Source organism: Cyanistes caeruleus, chromosome 7, assembly GCF_971803275.1.
Source record: "Cyanistes caeruleus chromosome 7, bCyaCae1.hap1.1, whole genome shotgun sequence".
NCBI classification, from domain to species: Eukaryota; Metazoa; Chordata; class Aves; order Passeriformes; family Paridae; genus Cyanistes; species Cyanistes caeruleus.
Genome location: NC_141707.1, coordinates 8151973 through 8173624, shown reverse-complemented (window position 1 = coordinate 8173624; position 21652 = coordinate 8151973). Strand labels below are relative to the sequence as shown.

At 46.2% G+C, this 21652-nt stretch overlaps 3 protein-coding genes and 1 long non-coding RNA gene across 42 annotated transcripts in view; 2 read left to right on the top strand and 2 right to left on the bottom strand.

Moving 5' to 3' along the window:
* The window catches only part of UNC80 (unc-80 subunit of NALCN channel complex), a 120623-nt gene extending 107614 nt beyond the window's left edge, over window positions 1-13009 (top strand). For all 14 annotated transcript variants that reach the window (XM_086896013.1, XM_086896021.1, XM_086896012.1 and 11 more), the window contains 4 exons: window positions 6744-6825; window positions 7309-7420; window positions 8580-8770; window positions 9813-13009. In XM_086896013.1, coding sequence (XP_086752139.1) covers window positions 6744-6825; window positions 7309-7420; window positions 8580-8770; window positions 9813-10082 — 655 coding nt within the window. In that variant the 3' untranslated portion in view covers window positions 10083-13009. The remainder of the gene's footprint in view (window positions 1-6743; window positions 6826-7308; window positions 7421-8579; window positions 8771-9812) is intronic.
* Window positions 6641-13566, bottom strand: LOC147652167 (uncharacterized). The gene is made up of 4 exons (XR_015288829.1): window positions 11800-13566; window positions 8739-8864; window positions 8335-8396; window positions 6641-7484 (listed from the first exon to the last, which is right to left on the bottom strand). It is a non-coding gene; the product is annotated as an uncharacterized LOC147652167 (long non-coding RNA).
* Window positions 13009-19860, top strand: RPE (ribulose-5-phosphate-3-epimerase). Of its 2 annotated transcripts, none has more exons than XM_086896033.1 (6): window positions 13009-13528; window positions 13662-13741; window positions 13820-13959; window positions 14509-14643; window positions 14791-14877; window positions 15304-19860. In XM_086896033.1, exons 1-6 carry the CDS (start codon window positions 13329-13331, stop codon window positions 15424-15426), a joined length of 765 nt encoding a protein of 254 aa, XP_086752159.1. In that variant the 5' UTR covers window positions 13009-13328; the 3' UTR covers window positions 15427-19860. The 2 variants fall into 2 exon arrangements, with proteins under 2 accessions (XP_086752159.1, XP_086752160.1); XM_086896034.1 differs by having other exon boundaries at window positions 13082-13517; window positions 15304-15859.
* KANSL1L (KAT8 regulatory NSL complex subunit 1 like) overlaps window positions 19616-21652 on the bottom strand; it is a 61666-nt gene continuing 59629 nt past the window's right edge. For 13 of the 25 annotated variants that reach the window (XR_015288821.1, XR_015288827.1, XR_015288824.1 and 10 more), the window contains exon 15: window positions 19616-21365. Coding sequence is in view for 9 of the 25 variants with exons in the window: in XM_086896023.1 (XP_086752149.1) it covers window positions 21117-21365 (249 nt within the window). In the remaining 16 variants the exon portion in view is untranslated. The remainder of the gene's footprint in view (window positions 21366-21652) is intronic. The other 12 variants (XR_015288822.1, XR_015288813.1, XR_015288816.1 and 9 more) reach the window with 2 other exon arrangements.

Below are 21652 nucleotides of genomic sequence, written 5' to 3'. Positions count from 1 at the left end.
AAGGCTAAGGAGAAGGGGAAAGAAAAACTGTAATGAATGAAGCAGCAGGCTGGCCTTGGGATTTTCCCCTTGTTTAACAATTGCTTGAAAGGCATGAGAAAGATGATCCACGAGGCATTAGCTGTATCCTGTTATAAGCATTAGTCTGAAGGCTTATGTAAAATGGAGACATCTGTTTTTTCATTCATCTCACAATACTGTCACTGCAAAAGACTTAATATCAATCTGAGTTTTTTACCGTTCGCTGGTAAAACTAATTAAGGTAAGTCCTGTGGAATACAGTGTTTTGTGGGTGCTTTACAATAATTCTCATTAATTTTGCAAAGCATTTTCAATTCTCAAATGACACCTTAGAAATCTTGCAGGTGGACACCATAAATACATATCTAAAATGGCTCTGTTAGTGCTGGAGTTCAGGTCTAGCTGTTCCTCATTACCCATAGATAGGGGAACAAACATTAATGGGTCAGGAGTGAACTTAGAAGGGAAGGCTGCACTTTTAACACCAGATCTGTCAAGTAAATAATTCTCCCTGCCCTCCTGCTGTGCTTCCACCTCTCAATCCATCCTCTTGAGGCTGGAGAACTGTTGCTAGTCCCAAGAGCATCTCTGTTTCCTCCCAGGAGAACATGGCCCCATACACTGGCAACATGGAGGGTAACTTGCTATTTCATTCCTGCACCAGTGGAAGCTGTGGATATGTTGAGAGGTGTTTGTGTGAATGATTTCTGTTCCATTAGCCTGGGTTTTGATGTTGGTAGTGGCTTTTGGGGATGGGGACAGGCTGCTGTGTTTGTTTGTTCACTCTCCTCAGCTGACAAAAGGAGAGTTTATCATCAGTGCTGTCACCAAGCTCATTCCATGTAACATGTCCTTCGTGTGTGTGAACCCTGCTCTGGCAGATTGGTCTATGATTGGTTAGGAAAAAACATCATATTCTTGAGGCAGGAGTACTGTTACCTGGATTTTTGACAAAGTAAGATGGACTGCATTGTCATCTGAGCTAAAGAGGTGAAGAGAAATCATTCAGTCAAGGAACTTCAGTGTTGTCCCTTTAGCAGCACTAAAAACTCGCTGCAGCTGATGAAGAGGATAAAGGGGAAGGTCTGTCTGTATCTGAGCTAAGGCCATAATGACCTGATACTTGGTTACATCACTGTTGGTTTTGAAATGTTTTGATCTTGTTAAGTAGGGGGTAGCCACTCCTAACTACAGTGGTGAGGCTGAGCACTATGAGACACCAAAGTCAATAAATGTGTTCAAACACAATGATTTATTTTGAACCCTGAAATGTATTCAGTTTCACAATGGGTTCCTATTAATTCCTGTCCCAAAATTTGCCTTAGGGACCAGGACATGTCCTCCAGGACACCATCATCCACCCTGCTCTATGATACAGAGGTGTCCTAAAGCAAATGGGTCAGCAGATGCACTTGGGAGGCAGTTCTGCTGAGGTTTATTTATTATTATTTTCAAGGAGCAGGCACTAATGTCTTAAGGACAGGCACCAGAGCTGCAAAGCCCTAAGGAGGAATGAAGACACTGCAATTATGTCTAAAAAGATTAGGTTAGATCTCTGTGAGGAGGAAAATACGTTTCAACTTCATTGTTAAATGTGAAAATTGGATTTCTCCTTTAAAGGACAGCAATAATAAAGCAGATGTTGCAGAAGCTTATATGTGCTGTGGGGATTATAGGGCAGAGTTAATTTGTTTTTACATTCAAGAACATTAGTTCTGAATAAAGCAGGCTTGAGTTTTTCTTATGTAACTGATTTTGGCTGATAACTTTTGATGATAACTTTTTAGGATCACCTTCTAAAAGCATAAGCTGGTGTTTAGTCATAACTGAGATAAAGAAATAAACAATATTAACTAGGGACTAGACCCTTATGGAAGGTAGGAGTCTTAAATAAATTAAATTGTGACAAATACAAAAAAGAATAAAGTCTGTTTCCCTTTGTTCTGTAACAATTAGATACAGCTTTGAAGAAAAGCAGGGTAGGCAGGAAGGGGAGAACACTGAAGTGCAGACAGCTTGGGCTAAAGGGCTGAGGAGCATCGTGATCTGTTGTGGTTATAATCTGAGAGAACAGGATATTTTCCCAAATCAGAAAGGAAGAAGGTGAAACCACTGTAATGGAAATCAGTTGCACAAACACATTTTCCTGTAACGTTTGTGCCTCTCCTAGCTTAATGGCTCCTAACAGGAAAAATTGACTCCATATTTCCAGGGCAATTGCAGCAGCAGATTTAGTGCTAACTGGGCTGGGATGTGTCTGGAAATACAATATATTTAACCCATTCTCCACTGCTTTTGTCCACCCACCCTCTCATTCATATGTCTAGGGACACAAAATGTGTACGCTCTACCATGACGGTGTGGTAAGCATGTGCATCTCTTTAATGGAAATTGAAACTCGTTGCTTCCTTTGTTTCGTTTTTTTGTTTTCTTCTTACTTTTATTTTTTTTTTTTTTTTGGCTGCGAGGTTTGGTTTTCTTGCAATTCCTGAGCATCACTTCTTTTACTTGCCAACCCAACAAAGTTTGTTTTGGCCCCCACTGTGTGATTGCACTTTCTGTCATTCCTTGTAGCGCTGGCAACCTGCATCCATAAACTTGGGCTGGTTTGATCTTTGGCTCACCACTGCCCTATATAATGGTAGTAACATTACTGTGCAAATAAACCCCTGACAGAGATATTCAGAGAGTGACAGAGCATCTTTGTGTTGGGCAGGAAAAAAAAAATCTTGTTTCTTATTCCCCAATAAATCTGGCTTATTTCCTTTAGAAAAACTATTCTTATAGATCACGTTGCCATGGTGGAAGGGGGGAAATGTATTGTCAGCTGAAAAGGAACTTGATTTGCTGTTCCTTGGCTGGGTCCCACAGGCTGTCAGAAAACTGGTATATTCCTGGTCAGGTGTGGTAAGACAGGAAAGACAGAAAATGAGGGAGGGCAAGCTGCACAGAGCTAACCCCCTGCTTGCCATGCTTGTTTTTATGGAAATAAGATCAGTAGTTCTGTTCTTTGATGTGAAAAGAAACTCTCACAAGCCCTCATGAAGAGAAGGCTTACATCTGAAAATTCAGTCACTCATCTGAAATTTGTGGTCTTTATCATCCTCTCTCTCTTTCTTTCTTCAAAATGTGGGGATAGAGAGCAAAAAGACAGCCACAGCAGCACTGTGTTGTGCACAGACAGCTCTGCAAAACTCAGCCGCTCTCAGGTCCACCCTGCAATAGCTCTCTGCAATTTTAGCCTGTAAGATCATCCCAGATTATACCAATTTGTTAATGATTCAGTACCAGAAGTAAACATCCCCCAGCTCACTTAACTCATTTCACTTATGTTATAAGGCAGGCTGAAAATCGCAGACTCCAGCAGGAAGACACGAAGTCCAGCTTTTCTTTTTGCTTGCCTGTTGTTAGTCTTTAGTGCATGGGAATAGTTTTTATCTCGTGTACAGCCTCTGTGCCCTCACACAGTCCATGTATACCCATTATCTAATGACTTTTTCAAGTGTTTTCGTATCACGTGTGGAGTGAGATTGTTTCAGCACTGTGAAGAGTTTTGCATTGAATATAATTGCAGTTTTTCTGCTACAGACCTGTCTCCTTACTCACAGAACTGAGAGTTACCTTTCCTTCCTCAGAAACTGTAACAGTATTCTCAAAGCTAGCCCAGTAGACTGCTTGTTTTCAAGAACTTCTCCAGCTAATTCCTACTTCATTCACATAGTGGTAACCAGTGTAAAAATTTCTAGAAATTCAGAAGAAGAAGTTTTTATGTAATCCTAGAAACAGAAGACTTAAGGCAATTCACCAGTCAATTTTAGGTGGTCTGGATCATATAAAGACTAATTTAAATGCAGTTCCTTTGCTTTAATAAGGAATGATGTGATGCTTTTGGACTTACCAGTCATATGTGCTGCAATTGATGTCTAAGAACATATTCCTAATAACAGGAGGCAACTCTAAGGGCTCTGCTTATCCCATGGCAGGTGTTTATGTAGTGTTTAGGATGTTTGGTGTGTAAAGCATGTCAATATCCTATGGAAAAGCTGGGATATATGTTCTAGGGACTATGATTTCATTTGGAAGACCTGTCTAAGGAAGAAAAGGACTCAAATTTCAATATTAAATATCTTGATTTTTTGGGCTTTGAGCTTGCTGATGCTTTTCCTCTTTTTCCGAGGTGCAGCTGTGGTGAGATTGCTGAAGGCATGCCCAGGATTATTAGGCAGTAGTCTGTCAACCAAAAGATAAACAGCTTCAGGGTCCCAAGATGTCTCTGTCCTTGAAGTGGCCCACTGTCTGCCCTGTAGAAGTGATAGAAACACATGGATATGATTCAGTATAAGGTCTGGCTTTAGTTTAAAAGAAAAGGAGGAAGGAAAAAGGCTTTAAGATCAGGTAACCAGAGTTTGCCTCTGTCTTGGTTTGAAAGACAGGTGTCTGCCAAGGGAGGCCGGAACGAAGAATATGGCCCACTTCCCTGTGAATTATTATAACTTTGAAGAGTCTTTCAGGCAAAGATGTGGGAGGAGGAGTAGCAGTTCTTTGCTGCTGCGTGTCTGTAGGTGTAACAAGGCGAGCAGCAGCACAAAGGCAGCGACAGCCCCCGGCTCTCTCTCGGGGCCCTCAGGCGCTTTCCCCTCAGCGCAGTTCCGCTCACGGCCGCCAGGGGGCGCTGCTGGCCCCGCGCGGGGCACGGCAGTCCCGCGCCGCCAGGGGGCGCTGGGCCCGAGCCGTGCAGCCTCTCCCTCACGGGCAATGGCGGCCAGGCTGAGCGGCCGGGAGGGGCTGCAGCAGCAACCGCGGGGCTGAAAGAAACTCTGCCGCTCTAGCAGCAGCCACGGGGTGTCCCGGCAGGCAGGGGGTGTGGGTTAGAGCGCCGAGAAAAGCCCGAGGCAGCGGGAGAAAGCCGCAGAGCTGGGCAGCGGCTGCCGGGCTCCTCCACAGCAGCCCCGGGGAGACCTCCGGGTCCCTCCCCTGAAGACCCTGACCTAAGGGTCCTTTCCAGTGAGGCAGAGTGCCGATAAGGTGCCCCTTCAATGGCTGCTCTCATGAGCAAACACTCAGCCGGAGTAGGAGAAAACAGGGCAGGACCGGGCTCAGGAGGCAGCAGTGAATTAATTCCCTCCCCAAACAGCAGGTGAACCATCCTCCTCCAAAGACGAGAGAACAAGAGAGCTAAGAGCTACGGCAGCCCCATTTTCCCCCAGCCCTATCCTCACGGTATCTCTGCCCCTCCAAGAGAAACCCCAATTCAGAGAGTGGCAAGCTGCACCCTTCCCATGGAAACTTCTCTTGTCTTTCCTAAGTATTGGTTGGTATGGTTTCTTAGAGACAGATAGGACAAAATTCCATGAGAGGAAAAAAAAAGGAAAGGTCCTAAACCTTCACAGGCCCAAAGCAGAGCAAGAAACCTTTCATGTTCTGTTCTGCCAAACCTTATTAGGACAATTGGTAACTTCTGCCAAAGTGAAGAATGAGCTGCTGAGAAGACAAATCTTTTTAAGCCTCTCCATAGTCATCCTCCATGTCTTGTCTGACCATATCCCTAGGTTTATCTTATTCCTCCACCCCTGCACGGTCAGCTAATTAGCCTTAATTCTCTTGGTGGTAGCGACAAACTCCAGGGAGATCCAAGGGAAGTATCCAGAGAAAATAATACTGTTTTCCTTTAGATTAATGCAATCCAAAGACAAAATGGATTGCAATACTGAATCTTCAACAGTGTGTGTATCAGCTATAGCTGGAAGTTGTTTAAATAGCACGTTGCTCAGTGGATTCCAGTCTGGCTTAAATAAAGCAGCTGCCTGAGTTAAAAGAAGTATGTCTTAATTGTTAGTGACTATTGTAGTGATAAGTCTCTCAGCTAAAGTGTTTTGTGACTGCTAAATGTCCAGTGTTTGGAGGAATACAGTGCTTTGATAAAAATGAGGGGAGGGTGGTATTTTTATATTAAGTAGGTTGAATGGTAGTGAGATGATACATAGCCGAGTATGTTTTATTGCTAAAGTTTCTTCTACTGCAGGTTTTCAGATATTTTGTGCCAATATGTTAAAAATGGAAAAGCTGTGTTTCTCTCTCTAATTTTTGTTTGCTTGTCTCTTCTGTTTGTTAGTCACAAAAAGACTTGAGGCTGCAAGTGTTGAGTGTGGGGCCTTGTTCACATAACTCATGCATCAATTATGTGAATGGATCCTTTGTCACTTTGCGTATGTTGACTTAAACTGAAATTAAAACCAGATGACAAAATTGTGATGAGGCCATGGAGTCTTCTTATTTAGGAAGCAAAAAAAGTAGCTTTTACAACATTGTCCTTTGAAAAAAGGAGAAGCAAACAAGAAGGCTTTTGAGCTAGGAAGCTGATGTTCCTGCTTTCACTGATGTGGCAAAGGATGCAGAGAAGGGAGTGCTGCTCAGTGGGATGCATCAATCAATGACTGAAAACTGAAATCTGCAGTTATTTATATTTGGATGCTACCTGTGTGTGGCCAAGTCCTGAATGCCATGACTCCACCTCCCACCCTTTCCCAAGCCCCCGGAAGCCACAACCCAGTAGACATGTCCCCTCCCATCCTTCAAAGATAGTGCTGCTCTTTGAAGTGACTGTGCCATTAGTGGTTGGTCGATTTCTTGTTTGTTTATTTATTTTAGTCCCAATTGCCAGGACACCTACTAGTTATGCATCATGCTTCTGTGCTTCTCCTAATGCTGTCAACATCTAACAGGGTGGCAAGTGTGCAGAGCGAGCCAGGACAGCAGAACCTCCTTCTGCAGCAGCCCCTGGGGCGGAAGAGAGGGCTACGGCAGGTGAGGACACGGGCAGTAAACAAACCTTCTCTCCTGCTCAGTGATTTGATTTGGCTTTTCTTGTACGTGGCTGTTTGGACACAATGTGTGGATGTAATGTGTCCCTTCTGCCTAATTTTTGCTATACTAGTGCAGTCCCTTGACTTAGCAGGAACCGTAGCACAAATCATAGGTGTGAAGCCAGGCAATTCCCTAAGGAAGGAGATGCCCTTTGTTTTAAATTCCTCAGTCTCATCCTCTTGTTATTACTGGTAACACAGCCTGCACTGCATTACACCCAGGGCTGAAACTGAAAAGGCACAAAGCCCAGAAATTCATATGAAGGAAATGTGTGAGCCATGGAAACCTTAAAACACCTATCTGCTAAGAGCAGAGTGAGTGGACATCTAGAGGTACAGACAGTGATGATCTGTTCTCCTTTCAGAGAAGAAGCTGTGCAATATGTGAATGTACACCAGCCTAACTCTCTCTTCCGATGTTTAGCTTCGACGACCGCTGCTGTCACGTCAGAAAACTCAAACCGAACCTCGGAGCCGTCACGGAGCTCGACTTTCAACCACGCGGCGCAGCATCCAGCCAAAGCCAAAACCCTGCGGTAGGGCAGTGCTGCATGTCCAGAACCAGCACACTGGAAAGCAGAAAATGCTGTGGTTTGATCTCTGAAAGGAATAGTAGGTTGTTAGTAGCTTATATTAAAGTGATGTCCCAGCAGCTTTATACTTTTCCCTAGTACATGGATATCCTACCAGAAAACCACCCCCTCAAAACACTTTGATGGTTTCTCCAGAGGTTTTCAAGGTCAAACAGGACATGGACAATGAATTATCTTGTTTCCAAGAGAATTTAGGGGATGGGTTTCCTCTAGTCAGGATGCCTTATCCAAAATCTCCAGATGTACAAGTTTGGAAGATGCTATTGAGAGCAGTAGAAAGAAGAAAATGTCCCATCATTAAGCTTAGCAGTACAGAGCTTTAAGGACTGTATACAGAAATGAATGTAGGGCTGTTTCAGTCTGTGCTGTATGTTTCCAGGAGTCAGCACTGCCAAGCTGAGCAGGTGGGTGTGTTCTGTACCATCTGGAGTGAGCAGTGAGCTTTGGCGAAAACATCTGGAAGAGCAAAGGTTACTTGTGAGCTTTCTGGCTTTTTAGGTGCTCAGCAGGAGTGTGCTGGGGCAACACCACTGCTGGAGATGTTTTAAACGTAAAAGTTAACCAAAAATAATTAAGAGCAGGAATGGGAATATCAGTTTTACTGTTAAGTTTCTAGTCTAGCTGTCTTTACTCTGTGCTCTTCTGTTATTCCTGGCTAGTGGACCTAGTCTGCAGGAATGAGGGGCTGTCTGCTGCACTTTCTTTTCATAGATTTTCTGCAAAACCTCGGGCAATTTTCCTGTCTTTTTGCACAACAGTTTTTCTTTTTTATTTGAGGGCAGAAATGTCCAACTCACATGGGAGTTCAACTCAGTGTATTCTTCTGGAATGGAAAGATATTATGGTATTTTTCTCACCAAGCCATGACGAGGATAGGTGTGCTGGCTAGACTTCAGGAGGTCCCAGAGTCTTGCTGTGGCTGTAGTGGAAGCCCAGGGTAAAAGACTTTTAGACTAGATGCTGATTAGACAGTTTATAGAAAGATGGAACAAACCACAAATCCTGTCTTAGCTGTAAAACCTGCAGGGATTGTCTATCTTCTTTTCTTGTGTATTTCTTCCCCAATTTTAACCCTCAGTTTTCTGGGCTTTGTACCCTTCAGCGGAGCAGAAGCGGTCGGTGACGTTCACCGAAGCCCAGCCCGAGGCCCCCGCAGCCTGTGCCGTGGACCCGGCGGCACAGCAGCAGGGCTGCAGCCACAGCAGCCCCCAGGCCAGCAGCCAGCAGGAGCCCCCCAGCAAACCTGTGCTGACCTCCTCACCTGCCATCGTCGTAGCTGATCTTCACAGCCAGGTAACGTCACTGCTGGGTTTGCAGCCCGTGTCCCTCCACTGCTCCGGCCCAGGCATGGGGAAGCACTGGATGCATTGCAGCACTCTGATGAAAGCTGGCAGGAGAGTAAAGACAGCAAACTCTGCTGTGTGTCCATTCTTTAGGCTGTTTGCTGTCAAGCCCCCTGCTTCTGTAAAGCCATTCCCTTCCAGATCTGTGCAACAATTCTTAATTTGAAGATATATTTCCTACATCTTCCCTTTCTGTCTTCCCATCCCAATGTCAATTACAGTGTCATTCTGGACCTAATCACCAAGGCAGGCTGTCCTCAGCAGGTTTTTACAGCTTGCTCCCTGAGATATGCCTCCTTAAGGAAAGAGTCCATCAAAGCCTCAGGACTTTTAGGCATCACGTTGCAAAAGAAATTGCTTGTCCAACATTTTTCTGTGTTGGGCTCCACTGAGGATGGTGCAGGGACAATCACAGTCATCCCTTCAACACATCAGTGACACTGAGATCACCAGTGTCTTTTGAGGTTATGCCCTCTGCCATGAACAAATGAATTATCTCTCTCTTCAGAATAACAGAATGAATCACAGAATGGTTTGGACTCATTCCACCCCCTGCCATGTACAGCTTCCACTAGACCAGGTTGCTTCAAGCCTCTTCCAGCCTGGTCTTGAACACTTCCAGGGATGGGGCAGTCACTGCTTCTCTGGGAAACCTTTTCCAGTGCTTCACTATCCTCAGTATAAAGAATTTTTTCCTAGTATCTAATGTAAACCTACTCCCTGTTTGAAGGCATGCAATAAAAAAGATGAAATGAGGCAGTGTTATATACTCAAATCAGATAACCTTTCTGATCATTGATGTAAATTTGATTCACCAGCAAAAATATATTGTTAGGTATAATTTTAATGGATTTGTAATCAGCAAGTGCCTGGTTCTTTATGGTAAAATGTATATCCGAATGAGAAAATACTTCATAGACCTTCCTTTCCTTTTTCCCTCCCTCTCCTTCCTGCTTTCTCTGAGCTTGACCACCAGCTCTTCTCAATTGCAGAGCGAGGCACTCTCTGCTGAGGAGGAGAAGGAAAAAGAGGAGGGCTTGGAGTCCCGGCCAACAACAGCACAGGGCACTCCCCCCACCCAGCTCTCTGACACCGAGGACTACGCTGGCCTGGAGACCACCAGCTTGCTGCAGCATGGGGACACTGTCCTGCACATCAGTGAGGACAACGGGATGGAGAACCCTTTGCTGGCTACTCACTTCAGCTTCACGCACGTGGAGCTTGGGGAGACGGATGTTGATCTGGACGAATCTCATGTTTAACTCTTGGGAAAGCACAGTAAAGGGAGGAGGAAGGAAATGTGTACCTTTCCTTAGAGTTCCCTGCTAAAGAGTAACTAATTAAGACAAGAGCACTTTATTATCCAACAGCAGGAAATAGCTATCAGCTGGTTGCTATAGACTGGCAAATTTCTATTTGTGAGATCTCTTTTCAGTTCAGGGCAGGACCACAGGAACCAAGAATTTGTACAGAATTCTCAGGATAGGGGTGTGTAGAGCCCTTGTGGTGGTCCATAGAGCCCTAACCTGGCAGCCATGTACTGTGATCAGCAGCCTCACTGGGTAATGGGCTGTTGGACTGGGTGAGACTGTGTGCCCAAGATCTATTTTTGTAGTGTTTTTGGGAGGAGGGCTATACAGCAGCTGAAGCCAAGGCTGTTACACCTTGGAAACAGTGAAAAGACTGACAGAAAGTACCAATCTAAAGCTTGATTTTCTCAAGCCTGGGGCCATTGTTTCTAACATGCGGAGCAATGATAAGCACCGTAAAGCAATTGGATTTTTATTTTTAATTTTTTTTTTTTTTTTGGCACTGCAGACTTTAACTGAGTTTACTTTTGTCTGTTAGTTCCATTCCACTCTGTAAAATATTGCCCTTGTGCTACAAAAATACTTGCTCTGTAGAACTGAATACAGTATATACCATCAGTAGGAATGCTGTGCACAGACACAGAGCAGGGGCAGGTGCTGAGTGGTTTGCAGGTGGGATAAACAGCCCACCCTGTGTCCTGCTTTAATGTCCTGAGCTATTCATCTCCACAGCTTAAAATAAAACTCCAAGAAACTGCATCTCGAATGCATGGACCTTGTGGTCCCAAGCAACTGCTCCCCTGATGCTGTTGGATGTACGTAGAGGGATTTAAAGTAAATATTTATAAACGGTATTTTCATGTTACTCTATATATAAATATTTATGTACATTGTTAACAAAAGATGGATATTGCAGGGCAGAAGCTCGATGAAATAATCTATTTTTGGCATGCTGAGATTGTATTTTGAAAGGTTCCATTTTATGTATGTAATGCTCACAGCTGCAAGTATTAGGTAAATATATGTAACATTTATAGAAGGTGGAGATCCCTGGGGGGATCAGCTGAAGTCACAGCTGAGTTAAGGGGTTTTGCTGCAGCATCATGGAATTACACTGAAATGTGAATTTAGCCATTAGCTGCTGACAGGCAAACTGCAAAATAGCTGTGAAACAAACCACGGAATCATCAGCAATGCCCAAAGATACCCTTGGGAATCATTCACTGCCTTTTTTGGCTCATGGTAGACTAACTGGAGTTTATAATCATGTCATTATTGTGCAGAGGAAAATGTTTTGGATCATCCTGAGAGTATCTAAAATGTGCTAATTACCACTTTGGCTCCTGAGGGCTTGCAATTTGGACACACGCATCATAAACCAGCCTTACTAAGGAGGGAAATGATATCCTTCTAGCCATTTCCAAAGAAAGGACGTGCAGCTCTCCTCAGCGGCTCTCAAACAGCTGCTGAAGCACTGCCCTACAGACGGCAGCCTTGCTGCTGGAGTGCAGCACACGGGTTTTGCTGGGGCTGAGACAAAAACCACACAGCCGCTGCAGGTTCCAGCCTGTGGAGCCCTCAGAGCCTCGGGCTGTGCTGCCTGGCGTTTGCCAAATGCTCACATCTGACAGGAGCTGCGCACACCGGTCTGGGCAGGGAACTCACTCACATTAAACCTCTCCAGAGAGCAAAAGCCATTCTTCTCCCGGGTGCTGAGCATGCTCTGCTACCACTGTTGGTGAGAGAAGGAGAATCTCAGCATGTCTGGGGAACAGCAGGGCTGAAAAAGCGACTATTTTATAGTGCACCACCTATATCCCCCACATATATGGGGCTATGTAATGTGCAGGTGGTGATCTAATGCAGCTCCAAAGGGTGCCTGGTCTTTTAAGAGAGGTGACAGTGTCCCGACAGGTGTCCTGGATAACAAACCGTGTCCTCTGCTGATCAAAATGTGCTGTACTGCTTCTTATTTCCTTATTCCCACTGCAGCCAGGGCCAGATACTGTAGGATGCTGCTTTAGATTAGCTCCTAGCTCAGAGGTCACTCCAAGAACTGCTGAATTCCAGATGTTAGGTTTTATTATTAACACTGACGCACAAATGAGGAAAACCCCCATCGCTTCACTTTCAAGTCCCAAAGTAGGCTCGGTCACTGGCAGCCTGAGAGGGAGGAAAGCTTCAGAGCCGAGTAAATGGCTGGGACACAACACATCCAGAATTCACGGTGCACTTTATAGAGTGACCTTTTCTGCAGAAAATGAGGAAGCATCTTCCTGAATGAAAAGTAGAGCCCACCCCCAGTACTCTACTCTAGAGATGACAAAATAACTGTGATTTACTTCATTTAATTCAGTGTATGTAACTTTCAACTTTCCACTGTCACAGGTGAATCCACAGTAGTAAGCCATAGCAAGGACTAAAATGCCTCTTTTTAATGTCTACCCTACTAGAAATCAATGCAACTTATAAATGACATGATGTGTAATTTAGTTTTGTCCAGGTGGCCGGGCAGCTGGCTTTGGTTTTGTGGGACGATTGCTGAGAGGTGGCACAGCCAGGCCAGCCCGTCAGCCTGACTTCCCACGTCTTTTACTGTCATATCATATCACGTTGCATTTAATGCCGTCCTGATGAGTGGCAAACAAAGTACTTTAGCTGGTTTGTGCTTTCCTCCAGTATCTCTGTACCAGAACTGGTGTTATTTCTGCTGTGGAGACATACGATGCTGCTTTACATAGTGTTAGACGCCTTAAGCGCATGTCGTGTTCAGCGATGTCCGGCTGTGCCTGTCTTGTCCACGTGTCAGTCGGTCCCGTTGCCTCAGCATTTTATGCAAACGTTGTCCCGAGGATTAAATACAAAGGAACGACGGCAAAGTACAGAGTTCTGTGTTTGAGCCTCTTGCGTAACGCGGTCGTTCTCTCGCGCTCCCAAGGGTTTCCATCCGCGGCTTTCTTCCGTCCCGACAGCGCTCGTTAATGTTTACCCATCTGCTCCCGGGCCGCGGCAATGGGCTGTGCCACTGGGAGGGACAAAATACACTTTCCTTGGGAGCTTGAAATCACCTAGGCGAGGTTATTGCTACTGTTATTGCTCCCGCCGCTTTGGGACGGAGGGTGCGGCCGGGCCGGCTCCGCCTGTGCCGCCGCTTGTGCCGCGTCAGCGCGGCCGGGAGGGCGGAGCGGCGGCCCCAAGATGGCGGCGGCACCGCCCCGGCCCTCCCTCCGCCAGGCCGGCCCTCCCTCCGTCCCGGCAGGAGCCGCGGCGGTGGCAATGGCGTCGGGGTGCCGGATCGGGCCGTCCATCCTCAACAGCGACCTGGCGGCGCTGGGCGCCGAGTGCAGCCGCATGCTGGACTGCGGGGCCGACTACCTGCACCTGGATGTAATGGACGGGTAACGCCGGGGACGGGCGGGAGCGGCCGGGCCGGGCCGGGCCGGGGGCGCGGGGGGCGGGCAGAACCGCCCGCTCCTCCCGGCCGGCGCGGGGTAACCTGTGGGCGGGCGCGTCTCTCTCTTCGGCCCCAAGACACTTCGTCCCGAACATCACCTTCGGCCACCCCGTCGTGGAGAGCCTGCGCAAGCGGCTGGGCCAGGAGCCCTTCTTCGGTAAGGGCCGGGGGCTGCGGGGCGCTGCCCCTCGGCAGCGGGACCCGGCCCCACTGCCCGCTCGCTCTCCTCTTCCAGACATGCACATGATGGTGGCCGCGCCAGAGCAGTGGGTGAAGCCCATGGCGGTGGCTGGTGCAAACCAGTACACCTTCCATCTAGAAGCGACGGACAATCCCGGGGCGCTGATAAAGGACATTCGGGAGAACGGCATGAAGGTGAGGGGAGTACACACTGTGCTGTGCTTAGCTCACAGCTGCCTTGCGGGCAGCTTCTCTGTGGTGACCAGTGACAGGAGCCGAGGGAACGACCTGCGGCTGTACCAGGGAAGGTTTGGGTTGGGTATCAGGAAAAGGTTCTTCCCCCAGACGGTGGTGGGGCATTGGACAGGCTCCCCAGGGAATGGTCACAGCCCCAAGGCTGCCGGAGCTCCAGGAGCATTTTCACACTGCTCTCAGTACAGGCTAGCAATTGTGCAGGGTCGGTGTCTGTGCAGGGCCAGGAGTTCGCCTGTATGAGCCTTGTAGGTCCCTTCCACCCTTCAGGTGGTCTAGGATTGGCAGATGCAGCCCTAACACGCTGGGCATGAAGTCAATCTTCAGTTTTAGTGAAGAAAATGTGGCATTTTTAAATCAAGAAGCCTGTTCTTCCTGCCATTACACAGTCATGTCATTACTTTGCTAGGAATGTGTACTGAGCTCAGGCCAGTCTTGCCCTGAGGTGCACTAATCATAAGGTGCACTGAGATTTGGCTTCCCTTCCTGCAGGTTGGCTTGGCCATCAAGCCTGGCACTACAGTTGAACACTTAGCACCTTGGGCCAATCAGATAGACATGGCTTTGGTGATGACAGTAGAACCTGGGTTCGGAGGACAGAAATTTATGGAAGACATGATGCCAAAGGTAAAGTATGTTTCTCTTTCATTATTTATTGAGCTAAAAGCTAATTAACAGTAGGGAGTATGGTGGTAAAATAGATAAACCTTGTCTAGATGTATAAGAAGCTGTGGGGTGGCAGCTCAGTGCCCACATTTTTATCTGGTTGCCCAGGTTCAGTGGCTGAGGACACAGTTTCCCTCCTTGGATATAGAAGTGGATGGAGGAGTTGGGCCTGACACCATCCATAAGTGCGCAGAGGTAAGAGGTTGCAGCAGAGCAGCATTCTCAGTCACTGTACTGAGAGACTTATCAGCTCCCAGAAAACAAAGCTTAGGAGAAATTTTTTAGTTTTCATAGGGAACTATAAAACACATTTAATATCAAAATGTCTTTGAGGTCTAATCTTGTGCCTTTTTAAAAACGGTGGCTGTTGAAGCCTCCCCTAAGCTAAAGAAGTTCATTTCCTTTATGTTGGTGTAAATAGGCACAATGTGATGAAGAAACTACATATCTGGGGAAGAGCTGTGTTTTTTGAACTTGGTTTGGGGGTTGTAGTTAGAGGTGTATCCCATGTCCCACCTGTTTGCACACCAGCCCAGAACTGACAACCTGCAGTGTTTTACAGGCGAGCTGTAGGTGAGGGCTGTGTTCTGTGTGACTGAGCAGGTGTTTGATGTCTTCCAGGCAGGTGCCAATATGATTGTGTCTGGCAGTGCTATTATGAAGAGCGCAGACCCAAGGTCTGTGATCAACCTCCTCAGGAATGTGTGTTCAGAAGCAGCCCAGAAGCGCAGTCTGGATCGGTGAGACCTGCCCAAGCCGTGTTCCAGAAGGCTCTGGGCATGCAGGAGAACCCTCTTCTTGTGCATAAGCGAGGGCTGGATGAACACCAACTACAGAAACTTCTTGCTGCTCAACAGAGGAATCATTCCTTCGCTGCAATGAAGCAAGCAGCAGTGGGAAACATTCTGGCTGTCTTTCAGGGTTGGAAATGCAATGGTTTGAACTCGTGTCTTGATTTTGTGGAGGCTAATTTCGTGGCACAACCTCTAATGCTGACTGGATTGAACTACAGTCAGTTTGTTGCTTGCTAGAAGAGTGTAGCATTGCCACAAGAAGCTCTCTTGTGGAAGACTCTTAATCAAACTGCCTTCTGCTGTCTGTATTTTGTCATTTGATCTGTGCATTCCTACAAAACTTTTCCACTACTGCATTAAACACCCCTTCCTTGGTGTGTTAAGTTCTTTAAGCTGTCATAAATGAGTGGGTTTAGGAGTAAGCTTAGGGAAAATGCAGCATAAGAGGCTAAAAAACATTGCAGTGATGGTAGAAATACTCCTGTCCTTTGTCTCTGTTGCACTGGAAGTAATTGGCCTATAGAAATCCAGCATCAAGTCAGTGCAGCCTCTTCACCACATCACAAAGTGGGGAGTATCTTCTCACTTACCTTTCAAATAGCCAGTTAAGACAGCTGGGTTTTAATTCCTGGAGCTGATGGAATTCCTCAGGAGAATGTTGCTTTAATACTCTTCAAAGAATTAAAACCCTTCATCTTGCTCCACAATCTCCTTGGTTTGTACATACATCTGAGTGAAGGATTAAGATTGTAACATACAGGAAGGGAATCTGCTGGAGAGATATGCAGCTTGAAATGCCTGGAGATGGGTCTGTAAAACAGCTTGTGGAACCACATAGTTACCAGTCCTTCAGTTTGCTGTGTCCACAGGCCTGGCCTGTTTGAGCACATGAAGGTGAGTTACAGTGCACTAGAGGAAGACTGAGAAGGCCATTTCTAGGTAGACGTGTCTCCCATGGCTCTTCAATATTTCATGGTGTTCTGTGTGTTATTTTGCCCTTTAAGCTGCAGTTACAGAAGGGTTGCAAACAATCTGCTGCCTTGGGGAGCCAGGCCATTTCCACAGGACCAAAGTTGGGTCTGTTCTCTTTGCAGCAATGCTGGGCAGGTGTCACCTGGCAGCTGCTGAGGCAGGTTCAGACACTCGAGTATCTCAAATAGCTGAACTGCCACCGTTTTTCTGTGGTTTAGGTGAACAAATGTTGCTTCCTGTTTCTACCTGCAAACTCATTTGGGAACCAGCACAAGAAATAGGAAGTTGTCTGGACCTATTGTACCGAGAGATATTTTAGAAGAGGTTTGCCAAAAGCAGGCTTGGCCATGAAAAGCTAGTCCCCAGGGCTGTTGGGTGTGTGAGAGAACCTTATCCAAGCTTCTGGAAAGTACAAGTGTGGAGTTTAATGTATGGACAAATAGTCATGGCTCTGGTAGGTAAAATGCAGGCTGGACAGCCACCAGCTGCAATGAAAATGCTAGTTCAGGATGTGGAGTCTGGCTTTTCATGCTGTTGAAAGCAGGACAATAGCTGTAGTATGCTAACCTCCTGCAATTGAGTGTCAGCTGGATTGAAAGGGTAATCAAACTTTCTGCTTTTTTCCTAATTAATTTAGGGGTGACATCCAAGTTGTGCTAGTTAACTGATGGTAGGAGGCTTTGTGGAACCTTTTGGTATGTTCTCTGTTCATAGGCTGTAGCTGTAATTGTTTTAGGGATGGTAAGTTTGCACTTGCATTGACTCTTGGGTTAGGAATCTGTGGGAGAGATGTTAGACCCACAAATAAAATTGCCTAATTGCTTCTGTCTGAATCCCACCCAGGTGGGTTTATGCAGGTGACTCCTGCTGCAGCAGCTTTTATACATCTAAGGTTAAATCTGTTAGTGACCATGTCCCTAAAATCACAGTAATGAATGATTCTTGTTCTTTAATGCTTGAGAGTGTTTCAGTTTCTCACCTGTGTACATTTACAGAAGTGATCTGTTTGGGGCCTGTTTAGGCCTGTCCTCCCGTACTCGGTAACAAGCCTTGAGTCCCAGGACTTTGAAGTGAGTGCTGACATGAAAACCCAGAGAGCTGCTTGCATGGTCTCCTCTTGTATGGGCTGAAAAAACCTCAGGCCCATTAGATGTTGCAATCTTCTGACAAGGTTTTAGCAGTAAGGGAGGGCACAGCCTGTTGTACTGAGGCACCTGGTCTAGTGTCTGAACTGGAAAAGGGGATGAAAACAACTTGTTTGGAGCCAAGTCACAGCCCTGAGTGAGATAAAACACTGCAGAGACGCAGACAGAGCTTAGTTTTAATAGGGTTTCAAAATCCTTATTTGTACTTACATGCCATTAAGGTCCTGGATGCAGAGATGAAGCATTTTAAACCCTCACAGCAGCAGGAAGCGGAACGTAAGTGGTGTTAAAAAAATGCCTCAGTTGAAGATGGTAAATAAAGCGCATGGGAAATGGCTTTGTGCAGTTGCAAACACCCACTTTCATGCCTGGGGGGGCATTGCTGCATTGTTTTAAGTTGGTTTTTCACAATCAGTCTTTGTAATACCTTCAGCCACAGCGGTAGCAGCAGCACTAACAGCTGTTTTCATAGCTTAACAGCCAAAGTGAGGTTGGGTTTTGTCTGGGGCTTTATTTCTGTTTAAAACTTTGAAAAGGAATGAAAACAAGCAGGGGATCCTGCACATTTTATGGCTTTGAGGATGAGCCTAGCCCTGAGCCCTCAGCCTGCTCCCACAACAGGTACAGCTTCCTCATTACTCCAGCATTCATGCAAAACTCAGCTGTCTGGAGGTGGGAGCCCAGCTGTGCCAGGACATGGGCTGCAGGCAGCAAACCATGATACCAGTGCTGATGGCAGCTGCTTGCAGCACAGGGACAAATGAAAGGAGAAGGCTGGTCCTGCAATCAAGTTGAGTTCAGCAAGTTTTTTAACCCTGTCCCAGTACTGAAATGAGCTTGCTGAAAAAATCAGGTGCCTCCCTGTCTGGAGCCAGGACACAGTGGAGACAGAGAAGGCAGGGCACAGGTCTGCAGCTTCTTGAGAGCCATCTCGCTTGCCCTGCCACACGGAGGGATGCTGGAGGCAGGCAGGTGCTGAGGGAAATGCAGCCTGTTCCTGGCCCCCCATGGAACCTATCCTGCTCCACTGGAGCCCTGTGCACCACCACTGCATGGAACAACCCTGTGCTGGCACTGTGGGACGAGGAACAGCTCTGGCACTGTGCTCCAGCAGCCAGTTTGCTGTCACAGGCCTAGCTAGCTGAGAGGCAGCTGTTGGAGAAAAGATTTCTGCCGTGAGTGGGCTGGGTAAGGACCAAACAGACATTCTGCTTCTCTCTTGTGCCTGCCCATCCTTTCTCTAACTACCCTTTTTATTGCTGTCTCATGAAGCAATAGCAAGTTCCCATGAGGGCTGGCAAGAACATGCAAGAGGGGACACAGCAAACGTGGTTCCCCTTGCTCAGAGCACTCAGTGCCTCTGCGGTGCACAAGGAACCCAGCAGCTGCTTTAGCCCACACGAGGGCTGACTGCAGCCACACAATGGTTTAGAACCTCAGCTGGGACCTGAACTGCAGTGTGGGGATGCTCTGCAGTTCCCCAGGCTGGCCAAACTGGGATAACCCAGATCCTATGACACAAGGGGTCTTTGGCCTCTTTTTTAACACCCTCCTGTACCAGACTGGATTGTATTTCTACTTCCTAGCAGCACTTTCAGGACATGGAAGGCAGCTGGCCTGGCTGGCTGGTTTACTTGGTCTGTCCCCTCTCCTGAAGTGCAGGAATTCCTCCCTCTGCCCCAGGCATCGGACAACACAGGAAGCCCATACCTTAGAACAGGGCAGGCTGAGAGCTGATCAGATCAGGCTTCCTAAGGAGTAGACAGGGGTATGGAAAAGACCTGCAGAACACTTGAGACTCTGAACTTTGACAACTTTTTCCTGGAAGCAGGTGCACATGCAGGGCAAGAGAGAGGGCAACACACACCTCTTTACTGAGGCACTGAGGGGCCATTGGCCTCATGCCATAAGCACAGTGACAGTACCACAGCAAAGCTGCAGTGGGTCTGCAGGCCAAGAGGAAGTACTGCTGCTACTTCTTCACTTCTAAAAAGTCATCAAATTCAGACTATATACAACATATATAGAAATAACTTTTAATTAAAAAACCAACCTTGCATCAAAGATTATTATATCAGACATTGAGGCAAGATTCAAGTTTAAGACAAACCAGTGTTAAAAAAGTGTTTAAAAAAAATAATCAGAATGTGCAATAAACTACAATGTAGCAATAGGTTGTAGTGTTGAAACTTTACTGAACTGTTTTCATATGCCCAGTGTGTATTTCCTGTCATTTTGACCAAAAAAATAAATTGATACTAAAACTCGGTCATCTGTCCAGTGCCATTCCAGGTATTACACATGGAAGAAAACTGCACAAAAAACAGAGACTCCTGTTAAGTTGCCTTCAACTGTCCTACACAGAAAAACTGCCTGTTGATGGATTGTACCTACATTCAATGTTTAATCTTTGTTAATACCTCTTGGGACTGCAGATATATTCCAAGCTATGGTATTTAGATGCAAGTTTGAACAACTTGCCTTTGTTTTCTCACTGTGAATGCATTGGGAAATGAAAAATGTATCCAGAATCACAATGGAAAGCTTTGGGGCTTTTTTTTTTATTGCTCTTCAAGACATCAATCATCTTTTCCTTTCCAGCTAGTCACCAAATGTTGGCATACTTATGAGACTCTTACAAGGCACTGTACAGCAATTGGAACAAGACTTTAACATATTAAAGCTAAGTATTATGAGCCTCATTAGCTACTGAAGGACTAAGGAAGTAAGATGATCCAAACCACAACGTTCCATGGGCTGTGTCACTGATTTGGCTCGACCCCTCTTTGCTCCTGCCTCTCCCTCCCCACAGGCCTGAAGCAGAGACCCTGCTTCCTGGGTGTCAGATACACTGGCTATGGCAGTGCAGTGGGCTGCTTCTACCTTATTGCTTGAGGACTTCAATGTGGAATGTGCCCTGGCACTGCTGAGAGCTGACTTCTATGACTTAAGCTAGATGCAAGGCTTCCAGATCCCCTGGTTTGAACTGCTGGTTCTCACCTACCCTTACCTTACACATGCAGTCAGAGAGACAGGTTTTTGCCCCATGGTCATGCCAAACAGGGAAATAATCTGAGGCTAACACTTATCCCCACTATCTTCAAGTAGTTTTTCTGTGTTCAGTTGAAGTTGTTGGATAAGGTAGACAGCTTCTGCTGCACCAGAGTCCACTAGAACCAGATATGCATTTGAAAACAAACAAACAGAAAAGGATGATTATTGACAAATGTGGCAATATGACAACAGAAAGTGAATGGTGCCAGCAATTTATGTGCGCCCACTCCCGACATTGAGACTATTAGACTTCCAGCTTGAAATAATTACTTTCTCTTGGGGTTCAGGAAGAAGAAAGTGTTGTCTTTGGGATTTATCCTGCCTGTTGCAAAGCAAGAAAGAAAATATATTATATGCAGCTAACATAAAGGTTTTGAATTGTGCTGTCATATGCTGTGTGAACGAGAGATTTTACCTTACACTTCTCTCCACCTTAACTGGCTTTCTTAATGAACTACATTATTCCCTGTCACCTTTGTTTCCTTGTACTGTTGCTTCCCAGGCAAACACTTTTGCAGTCTTCTGACTCTTGGGTAAATTGTTTTCTTGGTGGACAGCCATTGTCTGGCAAAGCAGTGGGTGTGCCTGGAGTGCAGGGAGAGTTGCTGGGGAAAGTTGCACTTGACATTTCAGTCTGATTCGTTACTTGATCTTGGCACAGTAAAGCTTCAACCTCTTCATCTCTTAGTGGAAAAACTCGAAGTTCCCACAGCCCAGACTGAAAGGAAGCAGAAGAGTAGGAGTGAGGGTGGAAAAAAGAGTATAGAGGATAAAAAGGGATTTTAGTTGAGTGTGAACTGATTAACTGTGTGCAGAATCATTTGCTATCAAGTAACAAACAAGTGTCTTTCTTTACAACATTTGCAAGGCTCTTCAGATAAAGAATACAACACTGCCAGGCACCAAGATGTAAGCTGGCTGTGTAAGGTTTTGAACTAATAATAGACCTACCCTCAAACCCTTCCAGGCAAGGAAGCTCTTTTACACAATGCCAGACCATCAGGA

Excerpts from the sequence above, each read along its gene's own strand:
- RPE (XM_086896033.1), top strand. The coding sequence starts at position 13,329 with ATGGCGGCGGCACCGCCCCGGCCCTCCCTCCGCCAGGCCGGCCCTCCC. Across the intron at positions 13,529-13,661 it reads CACCTGGATGTAATGGACGG|ACACTTCGTCCCGAACATCA; the intron begins GTAACGCCGGGG and ends TTCGGCCCCAAG. Across the intron at positions 14,644-14,790 it reads TGGAAGACATGATGCCAAAG|GTTCAGTGGCTGAGGACACA; the intron begins GTAAAGTATGTT and ends CTGGTTGCCCAG.